We start from the raw sequence: 19,512 nt of genomic DNA on the forward strand, positions 1-19,512 counted from the left end.
GATAGCGAAATCAAGGCTATGGAATTTGGGTGTAGGTCTTTTGTCGAAATGAAATGGCTTTACTTTTTTCTTTTTATTTATTATTTATCGTTAGGGGTTGAAAAATGAAATATAGTATGCTGCCCCGCCCGAATCAGCATATATATATATATGTACGCCCCATAACTCTTCCTCAGCTAGACTTGGTCAAAATACAAAGTAGCAGATCACCAGAAGAATGATTTCAAAATTTATATTTTGCTGTGGTCTAAATAGGTAGACATGCATAAGAAATGTATATCCCGAAATGATTATGATGGGTGATATAAATGGGGAGTCATTGTAAGGAAACTTTCAGCATTTCTATGGATTATTATCCACAAATATTTCATCTAAAATGAGTTCAAGATTTTTCGATGAAAATATTCACCAAAATTTCATATGATAATATCTGAAAATATTTTATAAATAAGATATTGTTCATACAACTTACCAATGAAAATTTTGTCGAAAATAGGTTAGAAAGTTCTCACCAAAAATATTTATTAAAAGTAAAAATATTTGTTGATGAAATTGTCATAGAAACATTAAACAAAAATATAGCTCATTGATACGTATTTTTCTTGCTGAAAATTAATTTATTAGAATAAGGTGGCTTGCCATTGTGTTATTTGATACAGGACCACTGCCTAGTCTGATTCATTTTTCATTATAATTATTTTAAAATTATAATTTCCAACAGAAATCAAATTTTATTTGACCTCACAAAATATTCAATTTAAGAGAACCAAATATTTCGCCAGAAAAAAAGTATAAATTCTTTTTTGTGTTTCACGAACTTTTTATAAAAATTTTATTTTTGAAATATAATTATCATAAAGGTTTTCAAGAGAAAAATGTAGGGATATCCAATGGAATATCCATAAAAATAACTAGATGAAATCAATGAAGAAGATGAGACTATATTGGCCACTAAACTAAGGTCAAACATTTCCTTATGAATTTATATACTTTATTAATTATAATCATACATAATAAATGAATAAATTTCAATTCTTATTTCATTAACATATCATGGTACGCGTGAAACACACACGCCGGCCTACTAGTATATATAAAAGGGATGAACATGTCACTCCGTTACTTCTAAAGCAACTAGATGAAAACTGTGCCGTGCGGGGGAAATATTTCTAATTTTCTCAATTAAAATGATTGTGGTATAATCTTATATTGATAGTAATCATATTATAATGTTATAATTTAGTTTGTGTTGCTTGCCTTTACTCCTCCAAACTGGCAAAAAAATAAGTTTAATATAGGCTGATTGTCCCTCCACGACCTTGTTTGGTTCAAGCTGGAATTACATAATCTAAAATATTATTTTAGAAAAGCAAAACAATTGGAAAGTATATATTTGAATTGAAAAAAGAAGAAACAAAATTTAATGAATTAGCTTAGGGAAATAAGACCTATTCGTAATTTTTTATAACTTGCAGTTGGATATATATATATATGTGATTATTATAGATTATAAAAAAATAAAATCGTAAGAAATAATATCTATTTGTATTCAATATTTAACATATAGTATATATTCGAAATTGTATATATTTTAAACTTCCATAAGTATCAAATCTCGATTTCTTGGATATGATGTCTAGCTCAAAATAAAAATTTCCAAAACTATACAATATCCGATAAGATAAAATAATCATCAATTCAAAATATCAAACATCAATATTTCAATATATTTATGTGGTATCTCATTATCGTGAGAAAATTATTTGTGAAACAGTTAAATATTAAGGAACTTTTGGATTCTTAATAAATAAAAAAGCAATAATTCTATAAAAATAATAATTTTGGACAAAATAATAAAAATTAATTAATATCTAATTATTCTACGATATTTTCTCCATGTGATATAGCTATTGATATGTAACAATAACCCTAATGAAAATTTAAGTTGTTCACCAAAACTCCTATGAAATATATATAAAAAAAATTGGATGATATCTTGTATAAATTGTTCATATATAGGTAAGATGTCATCTCATTGTAGGGAAGCATTTATAAGATCGATCGAAATTCTCACCTCTTGAATTTGGAGCTCGACTCAAGGAGTTCCGAACATAGTGCAGAAAATTTGCATGTGAAAATTCATCAAAAATAAATAAAAGGAGAAATGACCTTCATTTGAGAACCTACCATTTATTTTTGTCAAACACAGTGGAGAAAATCTGCATGTGACAATTCATAGTAAAAAAAAAAAGGAAACGACTTTCATTCGAAAATGTAACATTTATTGAATCTATAGGATCCATCGAATCCCTTGAATCTGGATTGGGACTTGGGGAGCTTCAATAATAGAGGAGAAAATCTGCATATGATAATTCATTAAGAAAAAGATGAGACAAAAAAAGGAGAGGAGAAACATATATTTATGGTAAACTAAAGAGAGATGTCTAAATTTAATAAAAGAAAATATACTATTTAAAATATTGCAATAATAAATATAGACTATATAATTAATACCGTAAATTATTGTAATGCCCTTATTAAACTATGTTCCATTATAAATAAACCATATATTCCCTAATGTATATACAATATATATATTCTACCGCATTTTTTATTTCCTTATATATATTTTGTTGAGCTATATACATATAATTTATATATTCTATTATTACATAATTAATTAATTAAATTTAAAATAAATTATATGAGAATATTTTCTTATTTTATAAAAATATAAGGATTTTCTTAATGTAAATCGATGACATAATAACGTGAGAGAATTCCGTTTTTTTTTATTATGTGACGACGTGAAAATTTAATTCGAGCTTTGTTTTCATATATATATATATATATATATATTATACTATTGGATTAAGGAACTTTTTAGCAAAAGATAACAATTGACGACCTGATCAACGTAGTTCGATGTTGACGCATCGTAGCAGGGCAAAAGATATCTCATCGGATGCATCGATATGGACAATAGTATGGGACAAGAGTATAAGATTATTATCAGTTAAGGCAATAGATTATGATTATTAGCCAAAGCAAGAAGGAAAAAAGACTGTAAGATAGGACAGACACAAATGATCAAAATTGGAACGTCGGACGATGAACTCTATCATTAAGCAATTCGTTTATTAATGGTAATGCCGATTAGTACAATACAAAGATATTATATTATATGTTAATTTTCTTTTCGACCAGATAATAAAATATAGAAATCAAATAACGGTAGCGGGTGTTCTCGCCTGGTAATTCAGAGATTTCAAATTTAATACTTGTTATGAGACTATTCGTACCTATTCATTAACTATTTAGGATTTTTAATTTATTATAATAGATTTATATCTCCATTGTAATCGAAAAATTAAAATATATAAAAAATAAGCGAAGCATAAATTTATATTCATTGTATATAAAGAAGCAGATAGCTTCTTGTCCACATTATTCCCAAGAATCTTCCGTTGGAAAATCCGACACAGCTCAGCCGTCCTTCTGCTGAGTAAGCCTTATATCACGCGACATGTGTTATAAGTCAAAGGCTTTTTTAATCACTCACAATGCGATCATCCATAATTTTAGCGGTATTTAGAGGAAATTATTACTTGTCAATAGCACGAGAGTTTCGAGGCACTGATGAGAGGCCGACAGTAAGAATAGCAGCAATGAACAGGGATGGCAGCGGGGTGGATATCACAAGAACCGTAATCGCACCGTGATCTAAAACTACACATCATGTCGGCATTAACTCTGCTGTGGTTTTAAAAATTGAAAATCGTATTCGCACTATCAAAAAATCATGGTTACCAGCACTTCATTGCACCGCAAAAATAAATTAAATAAAGATCTAGAAAAACTTAATAATTAAAGCAAAAAATAAAATAAGACTTAATAAATAAAAATTATTCATAAATTAGTAATTTATCTCTATAATTTTTATTAGTTTTTATTAAATTGATTAAGTAATCAAGCGAGATGGAAATTGAGTTTCGAAAATGGATTGAAATATTAGTCTAATCTATATGCATAGAAATATAAAAGTTGCAGTGCGGTTTTCATTCGCGATTTTTTCATCAAAACCATATCCACACCGCACCACTATAGTTTTTGAAGCTTAAAACCATATCTGCACCATAACCATTTGGATCGGTTATGCGGTGCAAAAAAATGGTATGGTTATCTCCGGATACGGTTTTTTACTAACACCATTACCGTCCCCAGCAATGAACCTACGATCTATTATGATCGTACCTCTCAAATAGCCAGGGGGCTGGACCTATGAAAATCACGTTACGATCGGTCCATGTTTGGAAATCATCTCGCCTCAAATTAGCTAGGTCTTTTGTCTTTAGCCTTAGCCTTAAGAAAGCTCAAGGTCTCCTTGATCACCGGATATTCCAATGACCCTCCCAGACCGAGCAGATAGGTTGAAAGTCATTCAGATCACCCTACTCAGTGTTTCTTTTGCTATCGAATTATGTTCCCGATATGATTGTATTGTCTGAGGATGTTATGAGCTCGGTTGCACTCCCTTTTCTTCGCATAACAAATCACATATTTTGAATGAGTCTGTCCCTCGATCTTCTTATCACAGAAAATATATGATATAGAAAATTGTACTGCGTAATTCTTCTCAATAAGGACTCTAACAATCTTTTCTTTCTGTGATGCTTACTAATAATCGAGAGTTAAGAGTGAAAAATTAAAAGGACAATGTTGGCTTTTATAATTGAAAAATGACCATTAGTGGTCAACATTGAAGAATAATTAGACGACATGAGGATTACATAGCCGTTGGTCTTCTCACTTGTTGAAGAATATCCTAGATATTTGCAGGACTACTAAATTGTTAATTGACATTTTCTTTCTTTTCCTTTTGGCCTTTCAAGGGGGGGAAAAAATCATTTCTTAGTTATATTTGTTTGATTGTATTTCACCTAAATTCTCACGGCCATTCCTGTGGCTGACGCATGACAAATTTAATTGTCAGGCGTGACAGGTCGGAATCGTATCGTAGTAAACATCGGCCGGACTCATCCTCTAACGCATTGCGCTTCGGTCCCCGAAAGCTCGAAGGGTTAGCTGGTGGCTAGGTTTAATGAAATCGGTTCGATGGGATGGCAACTGAATTAGATGATGACACAACCCGAGAATTTGGCGCTATGATCCTCCCCAACATGCAAGCATGTAATACCCAGACTCGTACCTTTACATGGCTCAAAAGCCAATGCTAGCCATGGGCAATCACGTTCTTGGAAGGCCCGTGACACCTGGATCCTAGCCTCGTAAAACCAAAAGAAATCGAACCCAAGCCCAGAATGTAAGGCTCGGATGGATAAACTAATCAATGCCCGGAAGTCTCAACTAAAGAGAGGATATGCTGACGGATCGTTAGGTTACAAGGAATAGAAAGGTGCGAGGAATGTAAGTGCAAGGAAGAAAAGGTACAGGTAAGATAAATTGCAAGGAACATAAATGTGCGAGAAAGGTGCGAGGAAAATGAAGATAAATAAAAGATGCGTGTTGTTGTGTTGTTGAAGAGAGCTACAAATCCTCTATTCCCAGTTTTTAATTATAGGGCTTAGGATGCTTATCATACCGATGAATAGGAAAGGATACAACCATTAGAGCAATAAACTCTATCCAAGGTAAAGGTAATGCAATGTGGAAATTCCATATTTCTTGACTAATCAAGTCCAGCTAAATCTAATCTGAAGCTAATAAGGAAACAGAAACACACCCCAAAATGGAGCCAATTACCATGACTTGAGGTCGGGTCAACCTCAATTAAAATCAAATCTGGCATTTCCCGCCTGCAACCTGTCCTTCCCAGCCTTTGGGGGACCAAATTTGGGTATTGCCACATTTGTCGTGTCAGATCTACTCGAATTTGAATTCGTAGGGTCAGACTTCATCTCAGTTTCCTACCCAAGGTCGTGTAATGGGCCGGTTCACTATGTTTGGCTGCTAGGCTTCCTTCGCGGCTTCGGAGCCTGCGCCTGACTGAGCCCGAACTGAATCAAGCTGGGTTGTCATCCGCGGATTGGACTTTAGTTCACAGCCCCAGATACCTTGTTTACACCCGACCATGTGCATGTTACTCTAACCCCGCGAAGTGCAGAAAATAGGTATAAACGGACTGAACGAATTTTTTTTTTTTTTTGTCAATAAGATGCATGCGTGCGTGTCTAATGCCTTATTAGCTTTAGTTGGTAATTCCTTTCAATAAATCAAGAGACAGAGTGTCTGCTTGAGAAGTGAACTATTGTTCAACTCAGCATAATTTAACCCGCAACCCAACAGAGGAGGCCGGAACTTTTGAATGAGGAGGGGGCCCCAGTTGGCTTGGTTTGACTAGTCGTTACATATATATATATATATTTTTTTTTTTTTGCGTGCTGTCGGTGCTCAACAAGGGGACCGTTAGATAGGGGCCCGACAACCCAACAGAAACCCTCGGAAAGCTCCTCCTTCCTTCATGCTCGATACTCTTCTTTGGGGTTCCGATCATTCACGGCATAATTTCGGCGAAATTGGCACAAGGAAGTTGTAGTCGAGGTCGGAAACTCCCGATTACTGTCTCGGAGGAGTCAATTTCACCAATTACTGACGTTAACCTTGCATTATTTGCATACTGTTCGTCCGTGAGGAGCACAGTGGCAAAGGTCGTGCGAAGAACAGTGAAAAGCATGAGCTTTGTCAGGATTGATTCGCGAAAAGAGTGTTGTCTGTCACCGGAGGACAGAGATTCTCGACTTGGGTCTTTGTCAGGGGGGCCCTCCAGTGCTCTGTTCTGCTTCCGGATGAAGCTTTAAGAACCGCGTTAACCACTGATTTGGAGAGGCATCGGCAGTGAGGTATCATTGTCAGCCTTCCCTCTCGATTACTGCTTCTCGGTTGCAAAAGTTTGTTGATTTTCTTCCTCATCTTCTCACTGAGAGCTCACCTGGTTATCCGGTGTCCTTGCTTCCTGAGTAAAAGCCCTGGCAATGTAGCGCCATTTTGCATTGGTTTGTTCTTCATTTTCTGCCTTGTCTGTTATCCTTCCGGGATTGGCCTTGTTATCTGGTGTTCTTCCTGCTCAGTTAATAGAGTATCCGTGTAGCTGTGTTATGCAGCGTGGCCTATTTTTCTTCCTTGTCTGCTCACTCACTTTGAATGCTTGTTATCTGGTCAGATGTTTCGAGAGTTTCAGAATGGCACCGCACGTGTTTAAAAATGTCTGTGACATAATTCGGTTGCGTTATACTAGGAATGGTATTACGGTCCATGAGATGCTCGGAATGTTCTTATTGGTTATTTCATACGGTACGCTGTATGCAATAGTGACGGAAATGATCCGGTATTCGAAGGAGACGGTGTCCCGAGCATTTAAAAAACTTCTTCCAGGAATACAAGAATTATCACACGTTTTTATAACACAGAGGAACGTTGTTGTAAAGTCGAAAATTGAAAATGATCAAAGGTGGCGTTACTTTCAGGTATTTTTCTGATAATTTCATACTATAATAATTCATTTCGTTATAGTATGTAAAGTACATATAATTATACATTCGTACACAGCATTATATCGGAGCTATCGATGAAACTCATGTTGCTGCATGTGTGCCTCAGGCGAACATAGTACCTTATCATGATCGGAATGCTAAGATATCACAAAATGTACTGGTCGCTTATTCACGCGACATGATGTTTACATATTTCATGACGGGTTGTGAGGGTTCCGTACACGATTCAAGAATATTTTTTGAAACTGCGACATTAGAATTATTTCCAGCGTCGCGTGGTGGTGAGTGTTTGCTTATACATTTACAATTTCCCATAAAATTGCAACCCTAAAATATTTAACTGTAATTTTCCTTATGTTCTTTCCAAAATAATATATGTTGTCGATGCAGGGTTTTCAAATATATCGGGATATTTGGCTCCGTACAAGGGGGAACGGTATCACCGAAGTAATTTTCCTCAGCACAATCTGCCAACATTAAAGAAAGAGCTGTTCAATCAGCGCCACGCGTCAGTGCGTAATGTAATTAAAAGTTGCTTCAGTATTTTGAAGAGAAGATTCGTCATACTAAGATTAATGACGAACTTCTAACATTATACACAAGGACAAATTGTCTTTGTCTATTTTGTTTTGCATAAATTTATGCTGCATAATAATTACCACGATAGATTATTTGTGGAGTACGGCGATGTGTGGGCGAATTACGATGAATTTCGAAATTCATCACAACAAGAAGGAATTAGAATTGATGTGGATATGAGTAGCGCCGAAATGAATGTTGTACGCGACCGTATCGCTAATTGGTTATGACGTGCAGAGAGAGAAGGACGATAACATGCACTGAGGTGTTTGTATTTGAATTTAATAATAATTGTTCTACTTTGATATTGATTTTGTCAAATTTGTATTACATGAAATTAATTAAGGTATACATCTATTTTTGTACATGTTTTTTACACGTGAGAGCATTCAAAAACGTGAGATCGAATCAGTAATGCTGTGAGCGTGATAACGATGGACGGGACGAAACGAGAAAAATGGGGAGGATGCGGTTAGGTGTCGATATGATCTAAATCCAAGCTTTCCTGCTAATTAAGCACTAAGTTACAAAAGCATTGCCGCTCACTGCGGACAAATGGGTACTACAAAGTGGACTCAATTTTCTTCAAGGATTATGAACGCATATTTGTACAGCTAACCATGAAGCAGGAGATGGTTCTGAATTAGGGAGTTGATTCCCCGACCCGGCACTGCTCCTAACAGCCACTTGCCGATCATACATCCGAAGACTTGCAGCTGATTCCCTCCTCGCTTTTCTCTGTTCACCTTCACGGGAGGCTTACCGCGACTCCTCTGCTTTGTTGAAGCATCTGCATTGGAAAAGGCCAAGGGAAAACACACAAAAAAACAATCGAAAATAAAAAAGCCATCACAGTGGAGTTGGCAATTGTGCTTGCCGGCCTTCTTTATTTCCCTTATCGGGCCCACCATCCAACAAAAAGTAAGATGTTTTGTCTGTTTTTTTTTTTTTTCAAATAAGTTGAGCTGAACAATTTTTATTTAGTTTTAGAGATGAATAGAGTTGAGTTTTATTTTTAATTAATTTATAATGATTATATTGTTGAATTATGAGAAAAAAAAGTGTGAAAAAGTAATGAATAGTTGAGAGAAAGTAATGATGGTGTTGAATTATCACAATATCGTGCCGCTGCCATTAGAAGCCGAAAAGATTTAAACTTATGAAAGGTTATAAATAATATATTTATGCTATTTATGATTAATAGAAATTGATTATTGTGAACTTAAAAAAGTGTCATATTCTCGATAAAGAACGCATTTTTTGGCTCTATGATCTTTGACATGGAGGGAAATTTGAGAAAAAAATTCTTCATCGACCGTAGAAACCAAAGGATATTGAAATCATCATCATCATCTCGAGGTAAATAAATTATATTCCATATACATTAGAGGGAGATAATTTTATATGAAGTATAGAATAAAATTTTTATTTAAGCAACTAATGGAATATTTGAGAGGATACAATCATGCCATAGATGGTTTTTTTATTGGATGTCAGAAATAAAATATATTCATTCGAGGATTTTTTGAATTAGGAAAACCGATATATTATTATAGCGAGTTGAGTATTGACATCATTATACTAATCAAGAAGATATTGTATTCATAAAACGATAGGAAGATGGAAGAGAACAAACATAATTATTTTCATAAAGGTAGTAGTGAAAGAACTTAATAATAATAATTTTGTTAATGACGATAATAATTATTGCCTGCACATGCACGAGCCATTCGCCTCGTTTGAAGGAAAAGAGTCCAACATATAAGCATAATCAGTAAGGGGGTTAAATGCCTGTGGACTATGGACAATCGTTAGAAAATCAATTTCAACAAAAACAAATTGTGCAAGGATCACAGACAAAACATACGCAGCACTTGCTTTGTTTATACATGTATAACAAGCAAGCGCGCACATACACCCAAGCAGAGAGTGAGTGAAAGAATAAGAGAGTGTACGTGAGATATATTGAGGCGTGAGTCCCCAAGTGAGTCTGAGAGTGTGTGTATTTGTGTAAGTATTTTTCGTGATTAATAGAAGTTATTTATTCGGTCCGCCACACCCGAATTAAAGTATACTTGTTAGTGTTCGGGAGAGCTCCTAAAGTGATATTGAATCACCTACAATTGGTATCACAGCTCTTACATCCCTCTTCCATGCTTTTTACCCGTTCTAAGGAGCATACAATCCGACCAAATATCCTCTCCAGCCTCTCCTGCTCTGCTTGCAGCCCGGAAAGAAAGGAAAATTATTAAATTTGTATGAAAACTATGTGAATTTTTAGAGTTATTGAAATGTTAGTACATGTGAGAAAATTTTGAAACCATGTGATTTTTTAGGTTTCCAACTTTGGGATGGTCTCCATGTAAGCGTCCAACGACCACATCAGCGTCGTTTGTGGCCATATCAGTAGATTTCACGCCACAATTAACATGTTGGTAGAATAAGAAAACGGAGGTAAACATTGTGATTTTATAGGCAAAAATTTAAGAAATTGGTAGATTGAGGAATTTTGTAAAACTATTTGATTTTTCAGGTTATTTCCCCTAATCTTTGCTTAAAATTTGACTTGATGTTTCACGAAAATATATTTTTTTATTATAAGAGAGTCCGCGAATCTAATACAATAAAATGAAAAAAAAATTAGATGATCCTACCTCAAATGACATGGTGATGAAAACCCAATAAGAATTCGTTAATGAATAATAATTATGATAATTATTCAAGTAATTAGCACAAAGTCCATAGTTTCATGCAATTTGATTGGTACTTCCTCACGTCACGTGCCAAGGTAGGATCATCCAATAACTTCTTCAATAAAATAGAAATCCTAATAGCTAATAAATGAGTATGGGTAGTCTCACTGAGTATCGAACCTGCAACATCTTGGTTGTCAAACGAAAACACACGTCAATGCGTCACACCCTCTTTGATAAGAAATAGATATTTACATTTTAATTTTAATTTCTACCTAATTTTTATTTTCCAAAAATTTAAAAATATATAGGTTTTAGCGTACCTTTGATCATTGTACTCTTATATCATAATCATAAACCTTCACGTGAGCTTAAACATTTAATTTGTATAAGTGATATGCACGAAACCTCCTCTTACACTGATGAGGAACCCTAATCCCACATTGGAAAGAGACAAGAATCTTGGCCTCTTTATAAGAGCAAGATACAATCCTTTCTCTCAAGAGACACCTTTTTAGGACCGTACAGGCCAGACTCAAAGCGGACAATACCTTTTGGCAAGCCTCTTCGTTGCTCGAATCTTGGGCCGTATCCTCATCATTGGCATCGTCTGTGGAAACGTAGCCATGCGCTCAACATCCCAAGCCCCTCGTCGCCGGGGGTTTGTGATGAGAAATCCCAATATCCTATTAGAGAGAGACAAGGGTCTTGGCCTTTTATAAGAGCAAGATAATCTCCATTTCTTCCAAGATGCGGCTTTTTAGGACAGAACCATGCTGGCCAAACCCCCAAAGCAAACAATATCTCTTTGAGGGTCTTTTTGTGGCGCGAATCTTGGGTTGTATCCTCATCATTGGCGTCATTTTGGGAATGTAACCATACACTCAACGTCCCTAGTCCTTCGTCTCTCGGGGGCTGTGATGAGGAGCCATGATCCCACATTGGAGAGATATAAGGGTCTTGACCTCTTTATAAAACAAAGATACATAATTTTCTCACAAGAAGTGCCTTTTTCAGGCAAAACTCTACGAATCAAGCCCAAAGCAGACAATCCATCCTGGCAAGCCTCTCTATGGTGCAAATCTTGGGTCCAAGGATTTAGGGCATAGATAGGAGATGAGAGATATAGGGATGCGAGGAGTCTCATTGGTGGTTGCTAGGAGGAAAATTATCCAGTCTAGGACTAGACGAGTCCCGAAATATATTTCTAACCGTTAGATGGGCTTTCCCCATAAAAGCTCATATGAGCCATCCATTAGTTGCATCGGTTTCACCGGTTGCCCTTTATCCTTTTTTTTTAAATAAAAGTTTCACGTTTATTCCCCTTGGCTCCTAAATTCAGCATCGCTACTTCTTCCTCCTCCACACTTTCAACTTCAAAAACCCTAGGCCACCACGGACAGCTTCCATTTAGATCTTTACCGTGAAATTGGTGGTCCATTCTTTCGCTCATCGAGCTCGAGTTACTGCCATGTCGTGGTGCCTCCTTCGAGTTGTTGCTAAACAATCATCCAAAACTAGCGGCCCTTTCTAATAGACGTAACCCAGCAAAAGGGTGAAAGCTTAGCCATAAGGAACTGAAGTTTTATGGCTATACTTCGCTAACTTATTTTTATTATCTTTCACTCTAAAGTCAATCTAAGGGAGCGAGGTTGGTCATGATCAAATTCCAGCCTCGGGGTATAATATTTGTGCTCCGTTGTCCTTCCCTACGAGCTTGCCTTTTGCTACTGCTAGGCCCTGCTTGCCTTCTCACGGTCCTCACTATCCTTTACTATGTGAATGTTAATTATTTAATTGATTAGCTATTATTGCGACTAACTTGTTCATTGGTGGAATATGGTCTAAATTCCTTTGTGTTATATTATTTGATTGATGTCAGAAGCAAATTTTTATTTTGTGTGTGTAATTTTTTGTCATGTAATGTTGGAATTTTTTATAAAATTGATTTTTTTTCCGCAATCAAATGGGAGGAAATAATTGAGGTTGGGCTAGATTATGGTCTAGCTTGGTGGATTTGATGACTGAAAGAGACGTCTAATGAAGAAAAAGAAATGCGAACTATGAGTTATGTGTCAGTGGTTTGAAAACAAGTGATTATATTTTCTTTTCTTTTAGAGTCGCGAAAGTAATATGGAAGAGTGTCCTGAACAGGTCAGGAATTTTCGGGCAAATCATTGATTTGAAGTCTGAATTGGATTGAGTTATGAGTTTGAATGGGATGAAGTTAGATACGGTTGGAGCTAGGTTACTGTGGAACATGTACATTTATAGAATGGTTAATCACCTAGAAAGGCATAATATTTACACTTTTTCCAAAATATAGCACGATCTTTAAAAAATAGTACAGAAAGGCACGACCTTCAAGCACAATCTTCTTTTCTAACGTGCTAGAGTCGTAGCTAAACAAGACAGTGTCATTCTGTGCTTTTTTTTAAAGGTCGTGCTATATTTAGAAAAAAGTGTAAATATCGTGTCTTTTTGTGCAATTCTTCAAAGGTCATGTTATATTTATGAGAAAATGCAAATGTTGTGTTTTTTTGTGCTATTTTCCAAAGGTCGTGCTATATTTAGGAAAAAAATACAAAGGTCATGCTTTTTTAAGTAATTAACCCTTTATAGAATATGGATTGAAAGGAACAATAGAATTTCTATATTTCGAATGCTAGCAATATAATAGTGCATATCATAAATTTGGTGTTTTGCCAATTCCTTGGGATTATAATCTTGTTAGCTCTGCAATAAGTGCAACCTTAGGGAACTAATTATGTTCTGTTTGTTACCATGGCTATTCATATGACATTTTACTTGGGTGAGTGGTTGGGATGCCCAGTAAGTACTTTGCTTTAGTGAATGAAGTATTTACAGTAGTGACGTAAATGAAGATTTTGATAAGTTATTTAGTTTCTTTTTTTTATTGCTGAAATAATATATTTCTTTGTTTGTTCTTGTTGGTCTAAATATTTATTTATCTTGTTTAGGTTATGGCTAATGTTAAGATGAAGTCGTCAAATAAGTCTAGAAAAAGCGAAGATGCCTCATTGTAAGATCACAAAGTCGAACGACCTAAAGGACTTCGGCAACTTTCTTCCAACTCAACTCTAAATGACTCAACCTTTCGTGAGAATTACTTCCCTGATAAACTCTCCGATGCTCATTTTACCAAACAGTTTGAAATTAGGAAAATATATTTTGGTAATATTGTCTCATTTTCTAAGTTGAAAGCAATGGGGGTTGACATAGAACTTCCCTTTTGTCTTTCAAATGGGATGGAATTTTGACTGATAAGCTCTAAATGTATCCAATGCTTGTGAAATGTTTTTACAATAATTTTGAAACGTTTGGAGCTCCATTTATCCAAACAAATGTGCTTCGTGAACATATCTTTTTTAATCCTAAAATTTTAGGCTCTATCACAATAACTAATAAGATTTCTTACCACGAAAATAGAGGATAATTTGTTACTAATCTTGTCAAAATAAGCTCGTCCTAATAAGTATATTGTGATAAAATAACATTTGGTCATAATATCTTATAACTTATGGTGATAAACATATTTTCGCGATGAAAACATTATATAATATGTGTCACAATATATGAAAATATGTATATACATATATGTTAGTTATTATGAGAATATTTAGTTTGTGGCGCTCACACCATATTGAAGATATGTATATATATATATAAATATATATGTATCTAACTACATATTAAGTATGTGCATTATGAGGCTTTATTTAGTGTAATTTAGCATTCTTATCACAATATACAGATTAAGTATGTATAAACATGCATATTAAGTATACATATATGTTAGTTATTATGGAAAGACTTGATTTTCGACACTCACATAATATTGAAGATATGTTTATACATATAAATATATATGTAATTATGTATCTATATACATATTAAGTATCTGCATTATGAGACTTTATTTAGTATAATTTAACATTCTTATCACAATATACTTTTCTTGTAATAAAATTTTCTTCGTAACAATAAAATTTATCACTACATACAAAATTTCTTGTAGTGTATCTTGGGGATTCCCACTAAAGGACCCTCTGCATATCAAGTGGGAAAGGATGATAAATATCTCTTCATCACTAAAAAACTCAATCTTGTCGTGGATGATCCTAATGTTTTCCCCAATCGACATCTTAATGCTCTGTTTAAGCTTTTATATAAAGTGGTTATACAATGTCTTTTACCCCGTTTTGGTAGCGTAACAAATGTTTTAGAGGATGATGCCAAACTAATGTGGCACGTCTCAAACAAAAGTCCTATGAACCTTCCAGCTTCGATGATTTCTCACATGCACAAGGCATTTGCAAATCCCAATCAACATTTGCCTTATGGTTTTCTACTCACAAAAGTTTTTCTCCATTTCAATCTTGATTGAGAAAATGAGTCATTTCAAACATTGAAATCCTCTGACGATATCGATATTGGCGCAGTGCATCGCATGCACTATTCAGTCCACAAAGGTCGTGGGTCATTCAAAGGGATAAGGATTGCGAGACTTGCTAGTCTAGTATGTTATATCTAGCGAAAATATAGTGACCGAATTTTTATAAAATGGTGCTTTATGGATAAATAGTACATGGCAGTTCTTTTAAATTTAGCACATGGTGGACTACATATATCAAAGAGAAAAGAGGTCAACGTATACTCACAATCCAATAAGAACTATAGTTTATTATGAAGAAAATACTGACAAAGATTTACTTTTTCAATAACACATAGTATACTGGGCAGTAGACTGCAAAAAATAGTTATACATTCTGGACAAAAGTAGACCAAGAAATAGAACATAGTCTACTATCAATAACATTTACGAAAGATTTCCTCTTCAATTCAGTAACACATATTCTACTAAAAAGTAGACTGCAAAAATTAGGCCAATATTCTGTACAATAGTAGTCAACTAAGAAACAGAACATAGTCTAATATGAAGAATAACTTAGCCGGAATTATGTGGCTTCTCATCCTCACATTCCTCTTCCTTTCTTCCTTTCTCAGGGGGATCGTCAACATCAATATATGAGAATGGCTTTTCATACTTAGAAGTCTTGAAAATATCATCCACCAAAATTAGCAAATAAAACCCAAGTCATTCATCGCAAGTACACCAGTACTGCCAAACTAATACATTCACATTCATCACTGGCTATAGAAGAAGTTATATCCGTAGTCCTGCAGAAAGCGCTAATAAAATTAGCGATTTCGAGAAGAGGATGGTCAAATTTGGCATCACAAATAGGTCAGAAGGCCAATTACTCGCCAATGTCCACCTAGTCATAGACAATGGCTGGCCCGATAGTTGGACGTTCACAGAAGAGCTTGCTTGAGTGGCAAAAGAATCCAACCTTTCTTCAAGAAAACTTGTTCTTTGGATCAAATCAATGGCATCTGAATCACGGTCCTCGTTATCTCTAAAAATAGCAACATTGTCATTGGAGTACATGAAACTAGTTTTTCCCCCATGAGTGAGATAACTCTTTGATCGCATAAATTCATGGAGACCGTGAAAATGGATTGCTCGTCTTCGTCCATTGTCTCATTGAAACCACTTTCCTTTGACTCTATATTCTTTGGACAATGTCCTTGGTTATGCCCGGGTTCCTTACAATTACTGCACCGCCTAATCTTATTAGCTGACTTTTTTTGTCAACGAGGCATGCCCTTCGCACGACAAATTTCTAGATCACCAATGCATCCACCATGTATGACATCTGATGTTGCTTTTAAGGCTAGATGTTTCATGGTCAATGTAAGCTCACATATCTGATTATATAACTCATTGTACCACTCGGTTGTTCTCTATTCCTAATGGCACATTGTTGTGCAGGCCAACATCAAAGTCTCATAGCGGGTGTCTTTAGAGATAGAATGTTGCTTACTCAGGATCTTTCAAAAGGACTTGAGGAGAAAATAGATAACTAACACCCTTACTTCCTCAGCATTTAGAACAGGATATCTTGGGTCAATCGCCTCTTCAGGGATAAGGCTTAGAAGAGTCTACTCCGACGTAAAAATTTATAATTTACACTAAGTATACAAAACATTCATATTGATCAAGAATAAATGAGTTTAGCATACTCACCGGTGGATAAGTTGACAAAGGTTTCCTCCTACTTACACGAGTAGTGGTGACCTTTGGAATGACGTGAGGAAGAGTGCTTGAGTTATTCCTTGATTTTGGGCCTCTTTTCTTCATTCTGATTCGCCACAAAATCTCTCAACCATCTACAAAATGGATATTCTTACATATGAATAAGTGATAGGAAAATATGGCTTGCTGCAATACATATTTTCGAGATGTTTTACCTCCCTAAACCTCTTCCACTCATCACTGCATGATGATTTGGACTCAGACAAAAGAACAACCTACATTCAGTGACACAAATATCAGCGATCGAAAGAAAAGAGCATATTTTGTCACATAATAGGCCTATAAGAAACGAAAACTGTTATGAAAAACACGCACTTCCGCTCTTCTTATTAATGGTGGTCATTAGTTGGGAAATTTCGGCTTTTCCCCAACATTGGAGGCGCGGAACAAACGTCTACTAAATGGGACCACCAAAGATCCAATTTGAATATTGTCAAAGTAGAGCAACTATAGGTTAAATCCCATTAGCATACATGGATATGAATAGATCACCGTAACTTGACCTAAATTGAATAAATAATATTGATTAGAAAATTCTTACCGCAAAAAAGAGACATATTGCGATCCACTTTTGATCCCCAACCTTAAAAATTCATCACACCCTCATGGAGCTTATCCCACATTAGCTTTGCCCAATTATAGGCGCGTATAGTATCAATATCAACGACAACATACAACTGTTCCTTCAAAATTCTAGTGCTGGATGTTGGACATAATAGGTTGGCCATGATATAAAGTGTGGGACCCTTTTAAAAGTACGGCCCAATGCAATAATAGGATCCTTGAACATTTTTTCTAAATCATTTACTTCAATTACCCTTGATTTCCCGATCTCTCGTTTTATCACTTCAATCTCCTCCTCACTCCCTTTACATGGGACTTCTAGACCTTCACCGTTCAAACCCATCAATTCTTTAACGTCATCTTCCATTATAACTTTCCCGTTGTCATGTATGACTAGCTTCCTATTCTCATAGTCATAACAATTGACCAAAAATAAGCTTAAATTACGTTGTAACGTCATGCGTGGAAGATGCAACAATGCCCCAAAATCTAACTCTAAAATTACATTCTTTTTTTCTTTGGTGAACTGTTGGGAGATACTTGCCACGCGCTCGGGAGAACAACGTGTGCACAATGACCCCCGTAAATGGGGGGAGAGGTATGATTACTGAATACAAAAATTCAACTGACACAATTTCTAGTATGCTCGAGTTTGGTTACCTGCATGGGGACTTCAGATGCCATGGAATTTCGCTTCCTTTCGGTCATGGTCCGACCTATATATAACAAATATTACGAATTTGAGCACAGGTTTCGCCCAATTTTTTAGAAATTCATATTGAAATACCAATTACAAATATTAAGGCGATGCTTAAATTAACAAACAAGTTTATCCTTCTTTTGGGTGAAAGATGAGTTGCCCCAGCCTATATTGTCTGAGATTAAATTCTCGCTTGGACATCGACTTGGTTCTATCCATGAGATGCTTGCAAAAAGTTTCAAACCCCGCACTGCAAGTATAGTGCACCTACAGTACTGACAGTGCCAACTATATGGCATCGTGATTAAATTATTATGCTTTGCTATGGATGTCCTCATACTTATATCTCTTCTGTTCTAAGTTGAGGGTAAGTGATGCTGTATTGATCACGTTTCTATGAGGTACTTTTATGATTAGATTAATTTTACTTTTGTTAATATCTCGAAGCTGAGGAATAATTATAACTCGCCCGGAGCCACTGAGTTCGGAAATATTTTGCTTCCCGGCGATGGTGCTGAGGGTAAGCGGTTGCTGGGGAGCGCGAGCATCATCCCTGGCAATGAAGATAAACTTGTTACTGGCCTGACCCATGATGACAACAGTTGGGGCACCCATTAGGGAGGTCTTGAACAAGGGCCCGTATTTGGCGATCCTCTCATCAAACCTGTGGGGTCTCATCGAACCAGTGGGGTCCTCCGTCTTTCGCCTGTGCCTTGAGGAAGCTCAATGTCTCCCCGATCACCGGATATCCTAGTAAACCTCTTGGTAGATTCATCTTCCTACTTCGCGAACCATTGGAGAAAAACACAAAGAAGACCAGAAGCAGATAATAAGGAGGTGATCAGAATCAAAGCACGAAGAGACATTGTCACGATACAGCTGCTCCCATTTGCAGATAATAATCCTCTCGCGATTCCACTATCTCAGTACGTTGCACATATATATAACAGGGATGAACAATTCACTTCGTTACTTCAAAAGCAATTATGCTCAAATTCCTATTGGATTAAGGAATTCTTTAGCAAAAGGTAACAATTGACGACCTGATCAACGTAATTCGATGTTGACGGATCGTAGCCGGATGCATCGATACGGACAATTGTATGTGACAATAGAGTATGATTACTAGCTAAGGCAAGAACGAAAGAGATTGTAGGATAGGACAGACACCAATGATCAAAGATGGAACATCGGACCAGGAGCTCTATATTTAAGCAATTCGTTCATTAATGGTAGTGCTAATGAGTAGAGTACAATACACAGACATTATATATTATTGTAAAT

The 19,512-nt window shown here is 35.7% G+C and overlaps 1 protein-coding gene across 4 annotated transcripts; it reads left to right on the forward strand.

Moving 5' to 3' along the window:
* The first annotated feature begins 6,388 nt into the window (after nt 1-6,388).
* On the forward strand, nt 6,389-8,411 carry LOC116206798. Of its 4 annotated transcripts, XM_031539605.1 has the most exons (4): nt 6,389-6,860; nt 7,181-7,484; nt 7,618-7,792; nt 7,902-8,411. In XM_031539605.1, the coding sequence occupies exons 2-4, from the start codon at nt 7,200-7,202 to the stop codon at nt 8,099-8,101; spliced, it is 660 nt and encodes a 219-aa protein (XP_031395465.1). In that variant the 5' UTR covers nt 6,389-6,860; nt 7,181-7,199; the 3' UTR covers nt 8,102-8,411. The 4 variants fall into 4 exon arrangements, 2 of the variants coding, with proteins under 2 accessions (XP_031395465.1, XP_031395464.1); XR_004156799.1 differs by having other exon boundaries at nt 6,389-7,013; nt 7,181-7,792; XM_031539604.1 differs by having other exon boundaries at nt 6,390-7,484.
* The last annotated feature ends 11,101 nt before the right edge of the window (nt 8,412-19,512 follow it).

Source organism: Punica granatum, chromosome 5 (genome assembly GCF_007655135.1).
Source record: "Punica granatum isolate Tunisia-2019 chromosome 5, ASM765513v2, whole genome shotgun sequence".
In the NCBI taxonomy this organism is placed as follows: Eukaryota; Viridiplantae; Streptophyta; class Magnoliopsida; order Myrtales; family Lythraceae; genus Punica; species Punica granatum.